The sequence below is a fragment of the Diabrotica undecimpunctata genome, chromosome 4, assembly GCF_040954645.1.
Source record: "Diabrotica undecimpunctata isolate CICGRU chromosome 4, icDiaUnde3, whole genome shotgun sequence".
NCBI classification, from domain to species: domain Eukaryota; kingdom Metazoa; phylum Arthropoda; class Insecta; order Coleoptera; family Chrysomelidae; genus Diabrotica; species Diabrotica undecimpunctata.
In genome coordinates, this window is record NC_092806.1 from 152985114 (window position 1) to 153004181 (window position 19068).

Consider the following 19068-nt stretch of genomic DNA (forward strand, 5'->3'; position numbering starts at 1 on the left):
TAAATACCTTGTTATTCCCAAAGCATCTTAAATCCAGGTCATATCATTTTAATTTTGGCATTTCCAAAGCCTTAAGATTTTTGTACGTCTGTATAAAGATTGACAATATAATTTGTAAGACACTAGACCTCTTCCTAAAGTTGTATCTTAATTACTTTTTTTTCTTAAATAAAAATCTGTAATTTGTGAGTTTCAACTCATGGTTTCATTTCATGGATTTATTAGTATTATTTTGGAAATAAGCTCTTTATTTAGGAATCGAATTATAAACAGAGGAAACGGAAGAAATGTTTCATGAGAAAAATAATACTAAAAGTTCTGGTTCAAGTAAGTAAACAACTTCCAACCGTAATTCTTTAATTTCTTTAAACAGCAATCATTACAAACATCGTCAACTTTCACGAAATCTAGTATAAAAATAATAAAAGAATCTATGGCGCGAAAATCGATTTGTGCGTGGTCAAGGTTACAATTGGCAAGTCACAACTAAGAAAAATGTGACCTACTTAAATTAAATTTAATTACATTTATGCTAGGGCTATTTTGAGAGCGCGTAGCGTGAAGCAAGGCTTTGAATGAAACCACAGACGTTCATCAAAATAAATGGCACTATGTGTATTAATGCTTAAAAAGTAGTCCACTATTATATATTATAACCTATTACACTGAGGAAAAGAATTCAAATAAAAATAAAAATTGTGATAAAATTCTTGTGAGCAGCGTAAGGAATGATAAAGGTTAACTTCATATATTATTTGTTTATTTATTTGCATTCCCATATTGTGATTCAGCGAGTAACAAATTCATAATAATTATTGTTGATAACATGTATATAATCACCTATTGTTGAAATCATTCTGATTCAGATAGTGACATAATTTAGGCGATAAACTAAAACGTATTCTTAAAGGTGGGTACACATATGCGAGCCGAACGGTATACGTACAGTACGCGTACAGATCCTTGAAAAATATTCTACATCGTACTAATCGCATACTTATCTCGATCCATGGAAAGCGACAAACCAACAACGAACACACATGTGCGAAATGATTCATTTTATTTATAATTTGGGTACTGATTTATGTTCCTGTTTTTGCTTGTTTAACAAAAATAAAATTATGTACAGTAATAATCGACGTATAAATAAAGATTTTATCTTTATTTATACGTCCATGACAATAATCAGTTTACTGTTTTCTCACGTCTCTCTAGGAAGGAACACGTCATTCACACAATGTCGATTTGATGAGACAATAAAAATGTTCGCTGCGTCTAGTAAGCGCCGTCCAAACTGAAAGACGAGCTTCCTTTGAAGTCGTGGAATAAACCGCAACAATTTGGTTCGAGACGAGTCACGATGAAACAGTACGCAAGCGGTTTTTTCTGCCGTACACATTAACGAATATAGCGTTCGCATACCGTATGCATACCGTTTGGCTCGTATATGTGTACCGACCTTTAAATTAATGAAGCTAATAAATAAATTCAATGCTTTTCAAAATTAGAGAAACATCTATTTGAAGAGCTTAAAACTTTTTTTGAGAAAGATGGAATTATGTAGGTGGCTTGGATAGGTCCACTGACATGTTCCATTTTTATGCCTTAGCGTTTTCTTAGAGCAATTTTATTTTTTTTATGTGTTGGGATGGTAAGTATAAGCTTCAGTTCAAGTTTGTGCAGTCGCCACCCTTGTACTTCGGTCGCCATCTTGGAAAAAGAGGGAAAAACTTTCAAAACTCCAACAACCCTCGAAGTTCTGAAATAAATTTGCTGCAAATGCAAGGGAAAACTGTGAAAAGTATTGACAAGTAGGCCTCAAATACTCTGCAGTGTGCCTTAACTGTTCTGGTGAAACCTGCCGTAACATCATGGAAATCTCAAAATTAATCGAAAAATTCGAGGATGAATTACCCACAATGACGCCAATTCTAACTTCCGTTCTTTCGCAAATATTCATTTTCGATACTGAATCAGATCCTGAACCGCAGCCTGGACCATCAAAGAAAATGAAAAAACAATAGCTAAAAAACAACTTTTTAAATATATAATTATGCTCAATGTTATCTCGCCTGGAGGTTATCGGTGAATTACGCCTAATGGGGATAACACTTAACAAAAACGCGCTTCCAGACTCTAACTCTACCTCATAGGTGGTGGGGAAACAGGTTGATAATAAACTAATAAAACCATAGGAATATTAAAAAAGTAAGAAATTATATGAATAAAAAAGTATATAATAAAAAACTATAGCCTAATGCTTCGTCTTTATCTCGGTCAATTTCGGAGTGCTGTAAAACCCAGACAAATTAATGCAATTAAACACATTTGTAGTGGAAATTATTCGTTGAAAACCCTCTATAATATTGCTGTGATGTCTTTTTACTGTAAATAACTAGAAAAAAGTTACAGGTCCCAAAAGAAAATTTGTTAAAAAGTTTTTAGTTATTTTTGTTTATAACTTTTTTATTTTCAATTTTATGATAAAAATTAACGGATATAAAGTAGTAGAAAATTTGCTAGGTACAAATAATGTTGTACTCTCAATGTAACTTTTCAATGGACTATGAGAATCTTGTAAAAGGTAAAGGGTTTTATAGACCTCAATAACCCAAACCTCTGGTTCCTGCAGAGGATTCGGTTAACTTTTGAAATTATTAAAAATAGGCAAAAACGCACAATGTGAAGAACTTCGTCTTCCAGTAAAAAGTAAAGCGTTTGAAATGGATTTAGAGGTAATTCTTTCATAAAACACGTTTAAAGCTTTAAAATGGCGATTTTTAAATGTTCATTTACTAATCTGTTACTTAGAAAACTGTAAAAAATCTAAAAATTCTTAATTTTCAATAAATGTTAATAACTATTGTAAAAAGGAACACATAGCCTTTAAATTGTGTGGAAAGTGGGATTTATAATATTAAAAACGTTTTTCTGAAGCTATTTTCTTGTGGCATTTTAAATTAATTACTATTTAAATGGGAATACAATACAAACAATATTTGTATTTTGAGAACGATTTCCGAAGTGGAAATTGAAACGTCAATAAATGTACTTTAACTTTTAATTGTGGCTTATTCCCATTTAAATTGTAATTAATATTAAAAACGTTAAAATTTCAGAGTGATTTATCAATTATTTTAAACGTTATTGAATTTGTTTCTCCCAAACAATTTTTTTGCAATAACATAAGTCAAAAAAAATTATCTTACAATGATTCTACGAATAGCATAGGCAAGAGAATATTCTATCAAAAGAATGTAAAAAACATTAGAAAAAAACATTTCGAACATTTGAAATCTTGATTGCATAACATTGCAATTTATTGCTTGTAAACAATTTGAATAACTTTTTTGCTATTCCCCAAGAAAAAATTATTTTTCATATTAGAAAAGCTGGCAAGTTTAAAAAAAAAGTTGTCCTACGATTATTCTGCACGAATTAGTCCCTTTTTCAAATCGGCGATATCGAAAAATGAAATATGAACTTCAAAATCGAGCTATAAAATGGACGTGCATTAGCTAGTGACCAGGATTAAAATTACCAATTTGGTTAATCTGCTACCTGAAGAACATGAACTCGTTCCCCGTTTAACACCAACACTCACTATCTGCCTATTTAGTTTTTTCAACTTTTTTTCGAATAGAACAAGTGATGGAGTTTAAATAATATCTAGGCATCATATTATCTACCTACGAAAAGCTCGAAACTGAAGTGGAAGATCAAGTGAATAGAGCAAACAGAGCCGCAGGCATTCCAAACGACGGAACAACGATGAAACGACAACTTACTGGAGGCACATTGAAAAACAGACAGAGTCATGTCTACATAAAAGAAGAAGAACTTTTTTTCATGGTTATGCTCTGGTTCACTGCACACAATCAAGTTTTCGGCACCCATAGTATAAATTATAGCATTACAGGAGCGAATCGCTCATCTCCAACACACTTCACCACTTTTTAACTCTTTATGTCTTGTAAATTTCTGAGATTTTATTATCAATAGATGTTTTCACCGTTCACTAAAACTTTTAGAGCATTTCATAATGTTTTTCTTAAAAGTAGTTATTACAAAATGAAAGTGAAATAGTATATTACTTTATGAGGCGGAGAAGCATGACTTTTCTTATAGAGGGCAAGTCAAGAAAAGTCGCTTCTTTGCCGAATAAAGTATACTATTTTTTTCTTCAAACGTAGCAATTTTCAACCATAAATAGTACAATTCATACGCTATTTTTACTCGAAATTAACTGTGACAACTATCAAAGTCGTCTAGATGTTAGAAATTAAAATAATAGTCGTCGGTAGGATTTGCGTCTCCCTGGTTACAGTTGTTTGATAGTTGTTTGCAATTATTAAAGACAGCTTATTGTTGTTGCAACCGCAAGCGCAAATTTAGTGCGAAAATGGAAAACCTAAACGAAATTGAGTCCGCGGCTAATGATGCAGTAGCACGTTTGGGGCCCTCCAAGTCCGGAATAAAGTATCGGTTAGCGTACAAGCACTTCCAAGAGTGGTGCGATACAAGAGGAGTACGGCAAGTTACTGAAGACGTTTTACTAGCATATTTTAATATAATGGAAAATGAAAATAAATGGAAATCTTTTACAATGTGGTCACGATACTCTATGATAAAATCCGAGTTAGTTATTAGAAAAAATGTGGATATAAGCTAATTTTTAAAGTTACGTGCCTTTCTGAAAAAAACAAACGAAGGATATACTGTAAAGAAGTCCAAAGTTTTCACTAAAGACGAGTTTGATAAATTTTTGTTTGAAGCGCCAGATAAGTTGTATTTAGGATTAAAGGTAAAAAAAATTATATTGCAAAGCATGTAGTATACTCTACTAAATTATAAAAATATTTCAGATTGTTTTGTTAATTGGGGTTACCGGAGCCTGTCGATGCGACGAAATGGTAAAAATGTAGACTGTGGACATTGAGGATAAAGAAAATGTAATAATTATCAAAATCCCAGACAGTAAAACACGACAAATTAGATCTTTTACGATAATTGGTCAAAACTACATTAAACTGTATAAAAAGTATGCATCACTGCGGCCTGAAAATTTCACAGAAAACCGATTTTTTATCAAGTACCAAAATGGAAAGTGTTACCGAAGCGTCATGGGAATACATTCGATCAGCGCAGTAGCCCAAAAAGTAGCTAGTTATTTAAATTTAAACGATGCAAGCGCATACACGGGTCACTCTTTACGACGAACTTCAGTAACACTTTTAATTGATGGAGGCGGAAATCTAGAATGCCTCAAACGACATGGGGGCTGGAAATCAAACACGGTTGCCGAAGGATATATAGAGGATTCAATAAGAAATAAGAACGATAATGCTCAAAAAATTTTAAACCCTCATGATTCGCCAACATCGGGAATGATTGCTGAAAGTTGTTCTCGACCATCAGTATCATCAACAATTACCAATGCGTATCAAGAGTCGGGAACATTTTTGCACGGTTTCAATTTTGAAAATGCCTCATTAACTAATTGTACTTTTAATATTACTATACATAAAAATGATGTTTAATTGTTGTTAATGACATTTGTATTGTTGCTTTTTGACATGTTTCATATTGTTGCCATGACAACATTTTTCCCTCCGCCGTAAAGCAATGGGGGAAAAAAATGCTGCCGGCGGAGACATCAAACTTTGACAGGATCAAGTAAGATAAGTAATGTCATCATTATTTGACGTTTGAAGAAAAATAAATTTAAACTTTCGAAACCAACTCAAATCGGTTTTCCCAGAAATTATAATCCCCTGCTCGGGGACAAGTTGAGTGGGGTCATTAAAGTGCCGTAATTAGCATCGGTAGAAATTAAGGGTAGGCTTACCTTCTAGTACCTGCTCGGGGACGAATTAAGGGCTGACCTATAAAATATCTCCGGTTTTTGTTGATGGATTTTGACGTTTCTTTTTATAATTTGTATATACTTTGCATATATTATTAACATGACATTTGTTAATATATTTAATGGTAAATTAAATTAATTTTATTAATTGTTTAAACAATTTTTGGAAAATAATTTATCAAATTTTTTTGTTGAACAAAATAATCATTTACAATAAATTAAAGGTTGTAAACATGTAATTTGATAAATATTTACAGTTGTAGATATGTAAATAATATGGCATTAAAATATTATCAGCAATTTCAATGTTACTAATTATTTACAACAATTTTTAATACAATATCAATTAAATTTATTTAAAAATGTAAAAAAAAAGTACATACAAATTAAAAAAGGAACGTTACAATCCATCAACAAAAACCAGAGGTATAGTTTGTAGCGCGAATTTTAAAGTAATCCCTCTACTCTCCAAGCTGAAGAATTGGAGCTATATATTTTGAAGCTTTGTAGACGACTCTGTTCAATGGAAATTAGGTTTCTTAATTGTTATAAAGAAATTAGCTGCGAATTAAAAACAATTCAAAAACATTTTTACCAATTTTAAATACTGACATTGAGGGCTATGATGTATCATTTATGTGAAATAATTACATGCTGTAAACTCCGATTTTGACACATTTATGTAAAAATTTTCAAATCGGTATGATGTAAGAACTACGTATAACGGGTTGCCTACCTTGATATGTAATTTATCTATATGTAAATGTAATTTTTAAGCTGTCTAAAATTAGGTGCCGTTTTCGCTCTTAGTTAGGTTATGTTATTGTATGTAATTTGTGGAAACAGTTTACTATTTTTTTATAATTATAATAAAATAAACTAATGGCTTCAATTAAAGAGAAAACAACCAGGAAACAATTAGAAGTGATGTTAGACTTCATAAAAATAAATAGTGCTTACTGGCAAAATAGTCAAGGAAGGCTAAGAAAGTAGCCCAATTGTGAGAGGAATTTGCTATCATGGTAAATACAGTAGATGGTGGCCCTAAAAAAAAACAGGAGAACAATGAAGACATGTAAGAAAATTAATTTCTGTTACTATCAAATTTAATAAATGCTAAATTTTTAGGTGTTCAATGAGTGGAAGATTTTGCAACTCATTTCAAAGATTCATCTTGGGGAGCCCCATAAATACATTGGATTTTAAAGGTAAAGTTTAATGATTGATGTATTATGTTTATTATGGTTTATAATATTTTTCAGAAGGAAAAGGAAGTCAACCTGTGAAAATTAAAGAACCAATAGTTTTATTTAAAATTCTATAAACATATCCTTTATAAAATTATATCTCAATTATGGAATAAACTGAATATAAACATTTTTATTTAACAATTTTATAACTCAAAATTTTTTAGCCACTTTGTAATGTTTCAGATTTTTTGTTTTGTCTTGATCTTTGTGTTATTCTTTTTGATTTTGTAACTAATTGTAACATAAATACCTACATATCATTATGAAATATACTAATTATAAACACTTTTATTTAACAATTTTTTTTTTGCAAGTTTGCAGGAATAATACTTTCATATTCTCTAAGGGTTATGAGCACATTTGGACCATTTTGTAATATATTTTAGTTTGTTTTACCATTATCATTAGTCAACATCAATGCAACACAGGAATATATGTTTCCAGCTTTAACAGGGCTGTAATGTAAAACCCTGTGCTTGTGCAAATAATTCTTTAGGACAATCCTCCATTCACCCCTGTGTCTACCAACTCTTCTCTACATTCCAACTCCAATAGATTTTAAATCATGCTCTAAATTGTCTTGATACCTAAGTCTTGGTCTTCTTCGGCTTTATGGTCCCATCAGCCCTCTTCTGTTAAAAACCTTTCCGACTGTTGCACCTACCTCTTGCCTGATGAAATGCTCTATCCATGTAAGGTATGCTACCTTAATGAATTTTATGTCAGGTTCCACAAAGGTTCTATACAACCCAAATTTGTAATGCCTGTGCTACAAACCTTGTTCTTTGTAGTAGTATATTTTAGGTGTATTTGTAGGTTTACTTTGTGGTATATTTTAGGTTTGTGTTAATTTTTGAAATTGTATTCTTTACTTGTATATTTTAATTTTCCAAGGGTTTTAACAAATTTTGGACTACTTTGTAATATATTTTAAATTTGTTTTAAACTTTTTGCAATTAATTGTAACATACAGGTTTTATGTTTTTAAACATTTTTATTTAACAATTTTTAACACAAAGTTTGTATAAATATAAATCATATAATTATAAAATAAACTGAGGATAAACATTTTTATTTAAATATTTTATAACATAACATTTGCAGCTATAACACTTCTTTGTATTCTCTAAGGGTTTTCAAAACCTTTGAGCCAGGTTGTAATATATTTTTATTTTGTTAGTGTTGTGTCATTTTTGTAATTAAATGTAACATACATGATTTATGTTTTTGTTTTTAACAATATATAAACATTTTTAATTTAATATGTTATAATACAGTTTACAGCAATATAATATCTTTGTATTATCTAAACATTTAAAAAAATTTTGAGCCACTTAGTAATATGTTTTAGATTGTTTGTTTTGAGCTTTTTGTAATTAGTTGAAATATTAACATTTATATCACTAAACTATACTAGATTATAAAACTCTATCATATATATTATAAAATGATGAAATATCACTAAATTGTAAAATTATATTACTAAACTATATTTGATTATAAAACTACATCACTATTTATCATTGTGAAATAAATAAATTATGAAAATATTAATAAGTTTTTGTTTCACTACACAAAGTTTGCAGCAATAACACTTCTTATTCTCTGTGCTTCCAACACCCAACCATTGTTTTGATTTGCCTCCTTTGGAATCATTTCCATGAGAACTACAGTCTGTACTTCATCTTTTTCACCATTTTGGCACCAAGTGTTCCACTATCCCTGCAGCTATTTCTGTTAATACTTTACTAAATGTACTTTGTTCCATTGAAAATAACAGGTTGTTACAAAACTACAAACTACAAAATTAAGTAGGGAGAGAACCTTTAATTCTATTGCAATTTAGTTAGAGCTGGTTATCTATTTCAAATGGGTTACTGGTGTCCCGTAACTGACGTTGTTCTACATTTACATAATTTCTTTCTGCCACATCATTCAATTCATTGGGTAATAACAAATTTACAAAATCCATTTTTTCAAAAACAAACAAGAAGCCAAAAGTTAGGTTAATTTGAATTATCTGACAGATCTTCAGGATATGACAGAACCGAAAATAACGTTTTATGTAATTTTCTGCTGTGGCTTGGTCATTTTACGCATAGCAACGCAGGGCATGATACATCATACCGTTTTTACATATTATGTTTTGAGAACTGTAATCTGATGTACGTTTTCTGAATTTTACACTAGTATGTAATTATTTACGTAAATGATACATCATAGCCCCCATTATTGTTTTCTTTCTTAAACTTCTTAAAAAATAAAAATAGTTTTTTCAATTTTCTTTATTATTTCTTATTTTTAAATTTTTCTTTTAGCATTTACCGTTTTGTCATAACATTTATGATAAAATATGACGTCAAGCAGTATTAAGAACAATAATAGTTAATGTGATAATATTAATTCCTAAAAATAGAAACTCTCATTTTAACAAAAAAAAGCCAACTATGAAGTCGTACGTTGCCAATAAGGTGACGCAGAAAAATAAAAATAATGCAAATAAACCTAAGATCACCACCATTCAGCCAATTAAAATGAACATCTGGCAACAAATCAATATAACTCATTTACAATTTGCGGTTTCTCACACGTTAGTATTCGGCAATAAAATGGATGGTATTTATTTTAATTTAGTGGAACAAATGGTTTATCGCCGATGAAAATGCAATAAAATATTTTTACCGATATAATACCTAGAGAGAGCAATCAGGAACACTATCGGAAATTATTTTATACATGGAATTAAACCACAACTAGAAGTGTCGGTCGACCACCTACAAGATGGACTGACGATTTAAGAAGACTCAATAAAAACTGTATGAGAGCGGCGCAAGATAGACGGGGTTGGAAACATGAGGAAGAGGCCTATGTTCAACAGTGGACTCTTGAGGCTGGGTGATGATGATGAAATATAATAAATGTTTCGATTTCCAATCTGACATTTTTACATGTCAACCAAAACACATGATGCATACCATAATTACAAGACAATTAGAAACGGAAGACATGCACTTGTAAGAACAATAAAAAATGATCACTGGGAACGCTTTTCGAAAGAAATGGAACATGATTTTTACGGTCTGCAAAAGGAAATATGGCGCTTCATAAAAGGTCAAAGAACGGAGGTAAAGGAACTAATAGAACCAAAACACATAGAACAGGATACGTGGATTGAATACCTAAAAAAGCTCTGTGCAGAGGAAGAACAAACGACGTTATAACCGGAAACAGCAGAAATTACCACCAATGAACAACTATAAATGTACAGGAAGTTCGGAAAATACTTGAAAATCTAAAGAACAGAAAAGCAGCAGGTAAAGACGGGATACCAAACGAATTAGTGAAATATTGTGGAGCAGCAATAATTAACACCATTAATTAAAAAAATTATAAAACACAATAAAATACCGGAAGAATGGAGAACGAGCGAACTATTTCCACTATTCAAAAAAAGGAAATAAAAAACAACCAGGAATCTACAGAGGTATAAAGGTAAATACTACGCTAAAACTTACAACTAAAATTTTATAAGTGCTAATAAATCAGAGGATAAGTTTAGCAGATAAACAACAGGGTTTTCGTAGTGGAAGATCGTGTACAGATGCAATATTCCTTATAAAGCAAATACTGCGAAATCAATAGAGTATAGACCTGCATTTCTGTGTCTGATTCGCCTACAGAAAGCGTTTGACAGAGTAAGACTCAAAAATGTAATCCATCTTCTGTATAATATATAAGTAAACGCGTATAAATCCCAAAACTACAACTAAAAAAATAATTTCGAAAGCAAAAAATAGAATTTTGGTCTAAATTTGTATTAAATAATGTCCATCAAGGATACCAAACACTTTTACTAGAGGAACTTGCCCAAACCTGGGCCCTATTCCTAAAGTGGGCCCCTAGGTTGATATATATGTACGGTACAATTGCAAAGCGGCAACACTGTTAAACCTGAAGTTCCAAATTCTTATGAGAGCAAAGCACGGCCGACCATTTCCGTCACTATCGTAACTCGTTTGAGGTGTAGTCAGTGAATAAGCTAAATCTTGGTTTGGAAAGTTTTGGCGAACTTTTAGTTTGTGTTGCCGGAATTTAATATTATATTGGTAAGTACTTTAACCATTATATTATTTTAAAGAGGACATTACAAGCTACTGATTCATGTTCTAACATTTGGCTTTAGTTTATTTTTAAAATAAAAAATTTAATATTTAAATTTTAGTTAAGCGTTGCTTAATCTGGGCCCCTGAAAATTTCCTAATGTGGGACCCTTTTTTGGCTTGTAAAATTGAAATTTATAGATAATATTGTTGCAGATATCATGCCAAAAACAAAGACATTGAGATCATGGTCTCCTCCGGATATGTCAAGGGCGATTGACGCTCTTCGAAAAAAGACAATGGGCTTAAAAAAAGCCAGTAAGATGTATAATGTGCCAAGATCAACTCTGCAATGATTGGCCAAAGAAAAATATGGAAATCCCTTAGATGCATCTCTTACAAAAGTTGGTAGGCCACCGGTTTTTTGGGTCAAACAACTTCCTCAATCTCCTTGGGTCACCTCAAACAACTTGAGAATGAACTAGTTAATTATTGTTTTGCCATGGAAGCATCATGCTTTGGCCTTACACGAACAGATTTACGAAGAATGGCTGTACAATTAGCTAATAAGAATCATGTTCAGCATCCTTTTAAACATGAAATGGCTGGGCAAAAATGAGCAAGTCTTTTTTTTAAACGCCACAAAATCAGAATCAGAGGTTATCAGAACGAAAACCAACTGGCACGTCCTTTGCAAGAGCTTTAGAATTCAGTAAAGAAAATACCGATAGATTTTTTAATCTTCCAGAAGAGGTTTATGGCAAAGAAAAGTTTACCCCTGATAGAATTTTCAATGTAGATGAAAGGGGTATATCTATCGTACAGTCAAAAGTGGCTAAAGTAATTGATTTGCGTGGAAAAAGGCAAGTTGCTGCACTGACATCTGTTGAGCGTGGATATCTCATTACAATCGTTGCCTGTATGAATACAACTGCAATCTTCATTCTCCTTTATTCATTTTTCCACGCAAGAATTGGAGCGATCACTGAAAAAAGGGGCTTCACCGGAAACCATATTTGCGGCACATGCCTCAGGATGGATACAAGCAAATCTGTTTACAATGTGGTTCCAACACTTTATAGCATTTAATATAAATAAAACCTTCGAAAGAGAATCCTGTCCTTCTCATCTTAGACGGACATTTCAGTCACACCCAAAATATTGACTTAATCGATTTGCCAGACAAAACTATGTTTCAATTGTATCACTCCCACCCCATTCATCACACAAAATACAACCACTGACAGGACATTCATGGGACCTCTAAAGCCATATACAGCGAAGAAATTCTACAATGCTTATGATGTAATGTAGTTTTTTGGTAGAGCATACATTAAATGTCAGAAGGCTGATATAGCTATCAATGGCTTCAGGGTTACTGGAATTTTTCCTATTAACCGAAACATATTCACAGAATCTGAATACATTGTGGAAGCACGTAAGAATCAACAGCTTGCTCCAAATTTTACCATTTCTCAGGAACTAGACGAGCAGAGAGAATTAAATCCCAGTGAAACTGAGTTGAATGGTGTTGATCAACACCATCAAGAGCATCTGATTAAGTAGTTCTGCCAAAGTCATCTGGATCCTGTCAAGCTAACCTGTCATCTTCAAAGAAACAAAATTCTACCCAGAGCCAACCTCAGACTGAACATGGTACACAGCAAAATTCTTTCCATGCAAGTCCATTCCGTATCAACCCTATACCGAAAATTAAGAAAAGAGCTTCAACTAGAGGATTTAAAGCAACCAGTTCAGCACTTATAACTTCTTCTCCTTACAAATCATAATTAGAAGAGGCTGCAACAATTAGAGAGGAGAAAGTAGCTAAGACCAGTAAACAACTGACACGTTGTAAAGGTCGTGGTTCAAAAAGTCTCCCGTTGCAAAGAAAAGAGAAAGCTAACAAAAGTCTTAAGTTCAAGGGAAAGGGAGAATCTAGCTCCGGAGAAGACTCGGACGACACCATATCCTCAGGTTCTTCTGAGTTATAAATTCCACCAGGTGTATCTTCCATCACAGCTAAAGGAGAGCGTTGGGTTAAATGCCTTATGTGTTCCGTCTGGGCTCACGTTGAGTGTGCAGGCGCAGAAGAAGACAACTATATATGCGAATATTGTCGTACTTGACTGTCAATTATTATATTTTCAATATAAAATTACAATTTTGTTCATTTAAATTGTTAGTGTGATATAGTTTTTCTTAAAATTTGCTCTAATATTTTTTTACGAAACATTTCTCAAACACACAAAAACGCAATGTTTAAGAAAAAAAATGGCACGCCTACAAAACTTAATAAAAAAATATAAATAAAATAAACACCTATGTAAAACATAGTAAGATATATATTGAAAAATGTTTTATTTTTTTTTTCAAATTTGAATTTTTAAAATTCAAAAACAAAGTGGGGCCTGGGTTTAGGCAACTTCCTCTATATATACCTAACTGCACTATCTCTTTCGTGGCATTTAGTACAAAAGATTAATAATAAGAAGAATGTATTTGTCTACCTGTGTGTGATATCCAAAAAACTTGGAATTTCGAAACATCATTCCATCTAGTTCTTTCTAGTTCCAACCAGCAACCCACACTTCATTCAACGCACCGCACATTGAAAGAATAAATCGCAATCGAGCTTTTCCAAACCAAAGTTCGCACTAAACAAACAACGAAAACACTGCACACAATTAAAAACTTATATCACGGTTTAATCTTCGGAATTTAAATAAATAAGCGTTCTGATTGGTTACAGAGCAAATAAGTTGCTTAGATATTATTCACCAATAATTAAGCGGTGGTAGCAGCAAACAGAATTATTGGATTAACAGTTTGTAAGTACACAAATGATGTACAAAGGGTTTAGACTTTTATTGGCTACTGTAAATTATGTTTAATTGTTCGGTGCAACTGGTTATTAAAACGAAGTGCGTATTGACAGTGAGAATTAACAGAGTTAAATTGTTATTAAATAGTTTCTGAGGCAGGCAACCGTTCGGGAAATATCAATATTAGTTATGTCGTATTTCACGATAAGCGTCTTTAAATTTGCAGACGTTGTTTGACATTATTAAACACATTTGATTTTTTGTTCAAGGCTGTATATGCAACTCAAAATATAATTTTAAAACAAATAACTTATCTTGGGAAAAATTTTACATGTAGAAAATTTGGGTAAAAAGAACAACAAGTAAACGATGAACTAAAAAATGGCAATATAAAGGTAGTCGTCATAATTAAAACACTAAAGAAATTTTGAGGAATTAAAAATTTGGACGATCACACAATGATATAATGATATATGATTCGCACAATCATGTATCATGTGCTTATTCTGTGCCTCATTCTGCCCAACATGTCGTATACAAAAATATTGCTAGTTTCCGAGACACCGGATCTTTAACATTTAAGTATGGATTTTAATTTTCGCAATAATTTTGTATATTTTCACAAAAATTGACAATTTTACGTTTTTTTTGGAATGAGATTGCTAATTTAAACTCTAATTTAGCATTGCTAATAATACAGGGCAACAAGGGGAACAGACGAGAGGGAAGAGGAACCACCAACGATTCTTGAAGTTAAAGATGCAGTTAAAAAACTAGCCTGAAACAAATTACCCGGAATAGATAATCTCCCAGCTAATCTATATAAAGAAGGTGGCCATGATACCATAATGGCATGACATCAGATTATAAAAGAAATATGGACACAGAAATCCCTCCCCAATAATTGGAATATTGGAATACTTTGCACAATACACAAAAAAGGAAACCTTTGAATGCTCTAACCACAGAGAAATTACGCTATTACCACAGGAAAATATCAGACTGGTTTCAAAGGTGGTAAATCGACAATTCATCAGACTGCAATCCTGAAACAAATTTTGTAAAAACACTGGAATATTGCATTGATACTCATCACATTTTTATAGACTACAAAGCATCCTACGACTCTGTGAATAGAAGAGAAATGTTCAAAGCAATGGACGAGCTAGGAATACCAAATCAGTTAGTAAATTTAACAAAACCAACTCTCGAAAAGTTGAATGTAGAGTACGAATTCAGGGGGAACTACCAATAACGGGCTGCGCAACGCAGACCCTCTCTCCTGTATACTGTTCAATCTGGCTCTGGAAAAATTAATACGTATGTCACAAATCACAACCAAATGGCTTTAATAATAAACACCAACAAAACGAAGTATATGAAAATAAGCACGCAACCACAAATCCTACTAGCACTTGTTATAGAAAACGACGTCATCGAAGAAGTAAACGAATACCTAGGAGCGCTCCTTAACACTGAAAATAATACTACCGCAGAGATAAAATAAAACTCTACAAAACAATAATACGCCCAGAACTAAAATATGGTTCAGAGACCTGGAGTCTAACAAAAAATAATGAAAACATGTTAGGATGTTTCGAAAGAAAAGTACTAAGGCGAATCTATAAAGCAGTGAATAACAAGAGTGTGGAAAAGACGATACAATTTTGAAATTTATAGAATATACCAGGAACCGGAAATCGGAAAACATATTAGATAGGACGTCTGGATAGGGCATGTAATGCGGATGGAACAAAAGACCCAGCTAGAAAATCGCTCCTTGATAGACCCATTGGTCAGAGAAGAAGAGGAAGACCAGAACAAGGTTCCTTGATAACATCGATGAAGACATGAGAAATATGGAAATACGTGTTTGGGGACGACTGGAGAGAAATTCTTGAGGAGGCTAGGACCCACGTAGGATTGTAAAGCGAGAATGATGAAGATGATGATACAGGAATCAAAGCAATTTTTTTGCTGAACTATGGTTAAAATAAAGGAAAAATATGAAGAAAAAATTATTAAAAAAATAATTCTACAAAAAAAGTTACTCTTGCTTGATCGGTTATCGAATTAATTACTTCTAAAATGTCCAATGAATCTTAGTTTTACGATAAAAAATCGTATTCTCTAAATGTGTAAAAATAACAAAAAGTAATTAAAGTAAAAAAACAAAAAACTTTAAAGGAAATGTTCAAAATGTCCACCAAAAAGATCTCTTAATATCAAATATTCCTTGTCTATTATTTTTAATCACATTCGCGAATTTTTCTATTTTCTGTCGCGATTCTCAAAGATGATTAATTCCTTTTTTGTAAACTAATGCCTTCATTTGCGACTAAATTCAAAAATCCAAAGGATTGAAATCAGGACTTCTTAGTGATCAAGCAAAAAACAGGTTCTATAAGAATTTTTTAAATTCATACTATAGTTGCTAATATACTAAACAGAAATCTTTGTGAATTTTGCGACAGATTAAGCCAAAAAAGACAATTCTGGAGAAAAATATCAAGCTTCGGTTTCTAAGTCTTTTCGGTCAAGTTCGAAAGAAAGAAACGAACAAGATACTTTTAATGAAAACTTGTGCCGTGCATTAATCTCTTCAAATATACCGCTTTCAAAATTATCCAATGAAAACTTAACTTCTTTTTAAAAAAAAATATTGAAAATTGAATATTCCAAGTGAAAGAACTCTAAAGAGAAACCATGTCAACTCGTTGTACTCGTCAGTAATAGATAATATAAAACCTAATATTAGTGACAATTACTTCTACGTGTGTGTTGACGAAACCACTGATTCGTCAGGAAGATATATCGCTCATTTAATGATTGGTGTTCTAAGCAATCAGATCTTACCAAAATCCTATTTAATTTCATGCAAGCAATTAGGAAAAACAAACTCTGTAACAATATCACGTTTTGTAGAAGAAGAAATATCAAATTTTTTTTCCTGATGATGCATAAATTATTGCTTTTTTATCCGATGCTGCACCATATATGGTCATGGCTCATGGCAGGACAAAATTTAAAAATATTTTATACCAACTACCTACACGTTATTTGTTTAGCACATGGAATGAACAGAGTTGCAGAAGAAATGAGAAAAAAGTTTCCTTTTGTAAACTCCCTGATATCAAGCATAAAAAATCTTCAAATCTACTATAAAAATTCAACTTTATAAAGAAATACTTCCAAATATTCGACTTCTACCAGAACCCCTTCTAACACGATGGGTTATATAGTTTGAAGCCGCTTTTTTTCTATTTAGACTATTTCGTAGATTAAAAAAAATATAATTGACGTTTTAACGGATGAAAGTTCCCAATCTCTGCTAGATGCTAAACAAATTTTTAAAAACAACGTTCTTCAGCAGCAACTTTCATTTATTAAATCAAGTTTTAGTTTGCTTCAAAAAACTATTATTCAATTAGACTCATCAAAGTTGTCTTTGGTAGAAAGATGAGCCTTAATAAAAGAAATTAGATTACAAGGTGACGCTAGAGAAGATATTTTTCAATAATGTGAAACAATAATTCAAATAACAATGGTTTTCAGAAACCTACTGAGGTAGCTGACATTCTTGTTGGTAATATTTGCGAAGAAATATATTTATAATCAAATATTCTTGTGAATTTAAAATATGCTCCCATTACATCTGTTGATGTGGAAAGAAGTTTCTCAATCTACAAATATATGTACACAGATAGAAGCCAAGTTTTTATTGAAAAAATTTCAAAAACATTTGGTCATTTATTGTTTTTTTTTTCATATTTTAGGAGTGCATTAATTAAGCCCAAAAACGTAGAACTTTATTTAGTCATACAATAAATTCCAAATAAATAGTTTTTTTTTTAATTGACGCATGATAAATTATATTGTTCCGAAGCTATTTTCTTGTGGCATCTTAATGCAATTACTACTTTTATTGGGAATAAGCCACAAATTTAAGTTTAAAATAAGTTTATTTTAGACGTATAGATTTCCACTTCGTTTAAAACTTATTCTTAAATCCGTAAAATAGTTTCGAAACACAATTCAGATAACTGCTTTAATCTGAACCTTCTATAAATGCAAGGTATAATAGACGTTGATAAAGATGTTAATAGAGACATAGGGAATCTAAAATTTGCATTACACGACATGTCTCCTCAACTAAGCAGAAATCGTTAGCGAATTGGTTTCTTGTACTCATACAGAGTAGATCCGAATAAAAATAAAATTAAAAAGACAGTCAAGATTTCATTTCACGTACAAATCGTCTATGTATCTGTTGATACGTATTTCGCTTTAATAAAGCTCATCAGAACAGTTATTCATAGGCGTTCTCAACGTGAAAATTAGTCTTTTCTGTCTTTGGGAAGCAACGATAAAATGGCTTCGAAACGGACGCAATAGCGACATCTGATATTAAATCCGTAAAATAGTTTCGAAACACAATTCAGATAACTGCTTTAATCTGAACCTTCTATAAATGCAAGGTATAACAGACGTTGATAAAGATGTTAATAGAGACATGGGGAATCTAAAATTTGCATTCCACGACATGTCTCTTCAACTAAGCAGAAATCGTTAGCGAATTGGTTTCTTGTACTCATACAGAGTAGATCCGAATTCCGAAAGACAGAAAAGACTAATTTTCACGTGGAGAACGCCTATGAATAACTGTTCTGATGAGCTTTATTAAAGCGAAATACGTATCAACAGATACATAGACGATTTGTACGTGAAATGAAATCTTGACTGTCTTTTTAATTTTATACTTATTCTTAAATTTAATTAATAATTATTAATTTTATTTAATAATTTAATAAATTTATTTTCAAAAGGATAGGATTTTCTTCTTCTTACATTATTTTATATTTTCGAATTATCTGCATTATATTAAACCACTTTCCACTTGTAATTCAAGTTCAACCTGCATAATAAATAAACGCACCTTATGATGTTTAACAAAATGATTCTTGTTGCCGTAATTTACAGATAATCGATTGTGTGTAAATCTTGATACTGTAAACTTTCCGGTGCTC

The 19068-nt window shown here is 31.8% G+C and overlaps 1 protein-coding gene across 12 annotated transcripts in view; it reads right to left on the reverse strand.

The window, feature by feature from the left end:
• Positions 1-19068, reverse strand: part of Arms (Ankyrin repeat-rich membrane spanning) — a 168671-nt gene that overhangs the window by 68878 nt on the left and 80725 nt on the right. The window contains exon 1 of one of the 12 annotated variants that reach the window (XM_072530601.1): positions 13727-13878. The exons of the other annotated variants lie outside the window; for them this stretch is intronic. Within the exon in view, the coding sequence (XP_072386702.1) occupies positions 13727-13768 (42 nt within the window). The 5' untranslated portion in view covers positions 13769-13878. Of the gene's footprint in view, positions 1-13726; positions 13879-19068 lie in introns of those variants that run through there. 12 annotated transcript variants of the gene reach the window in all.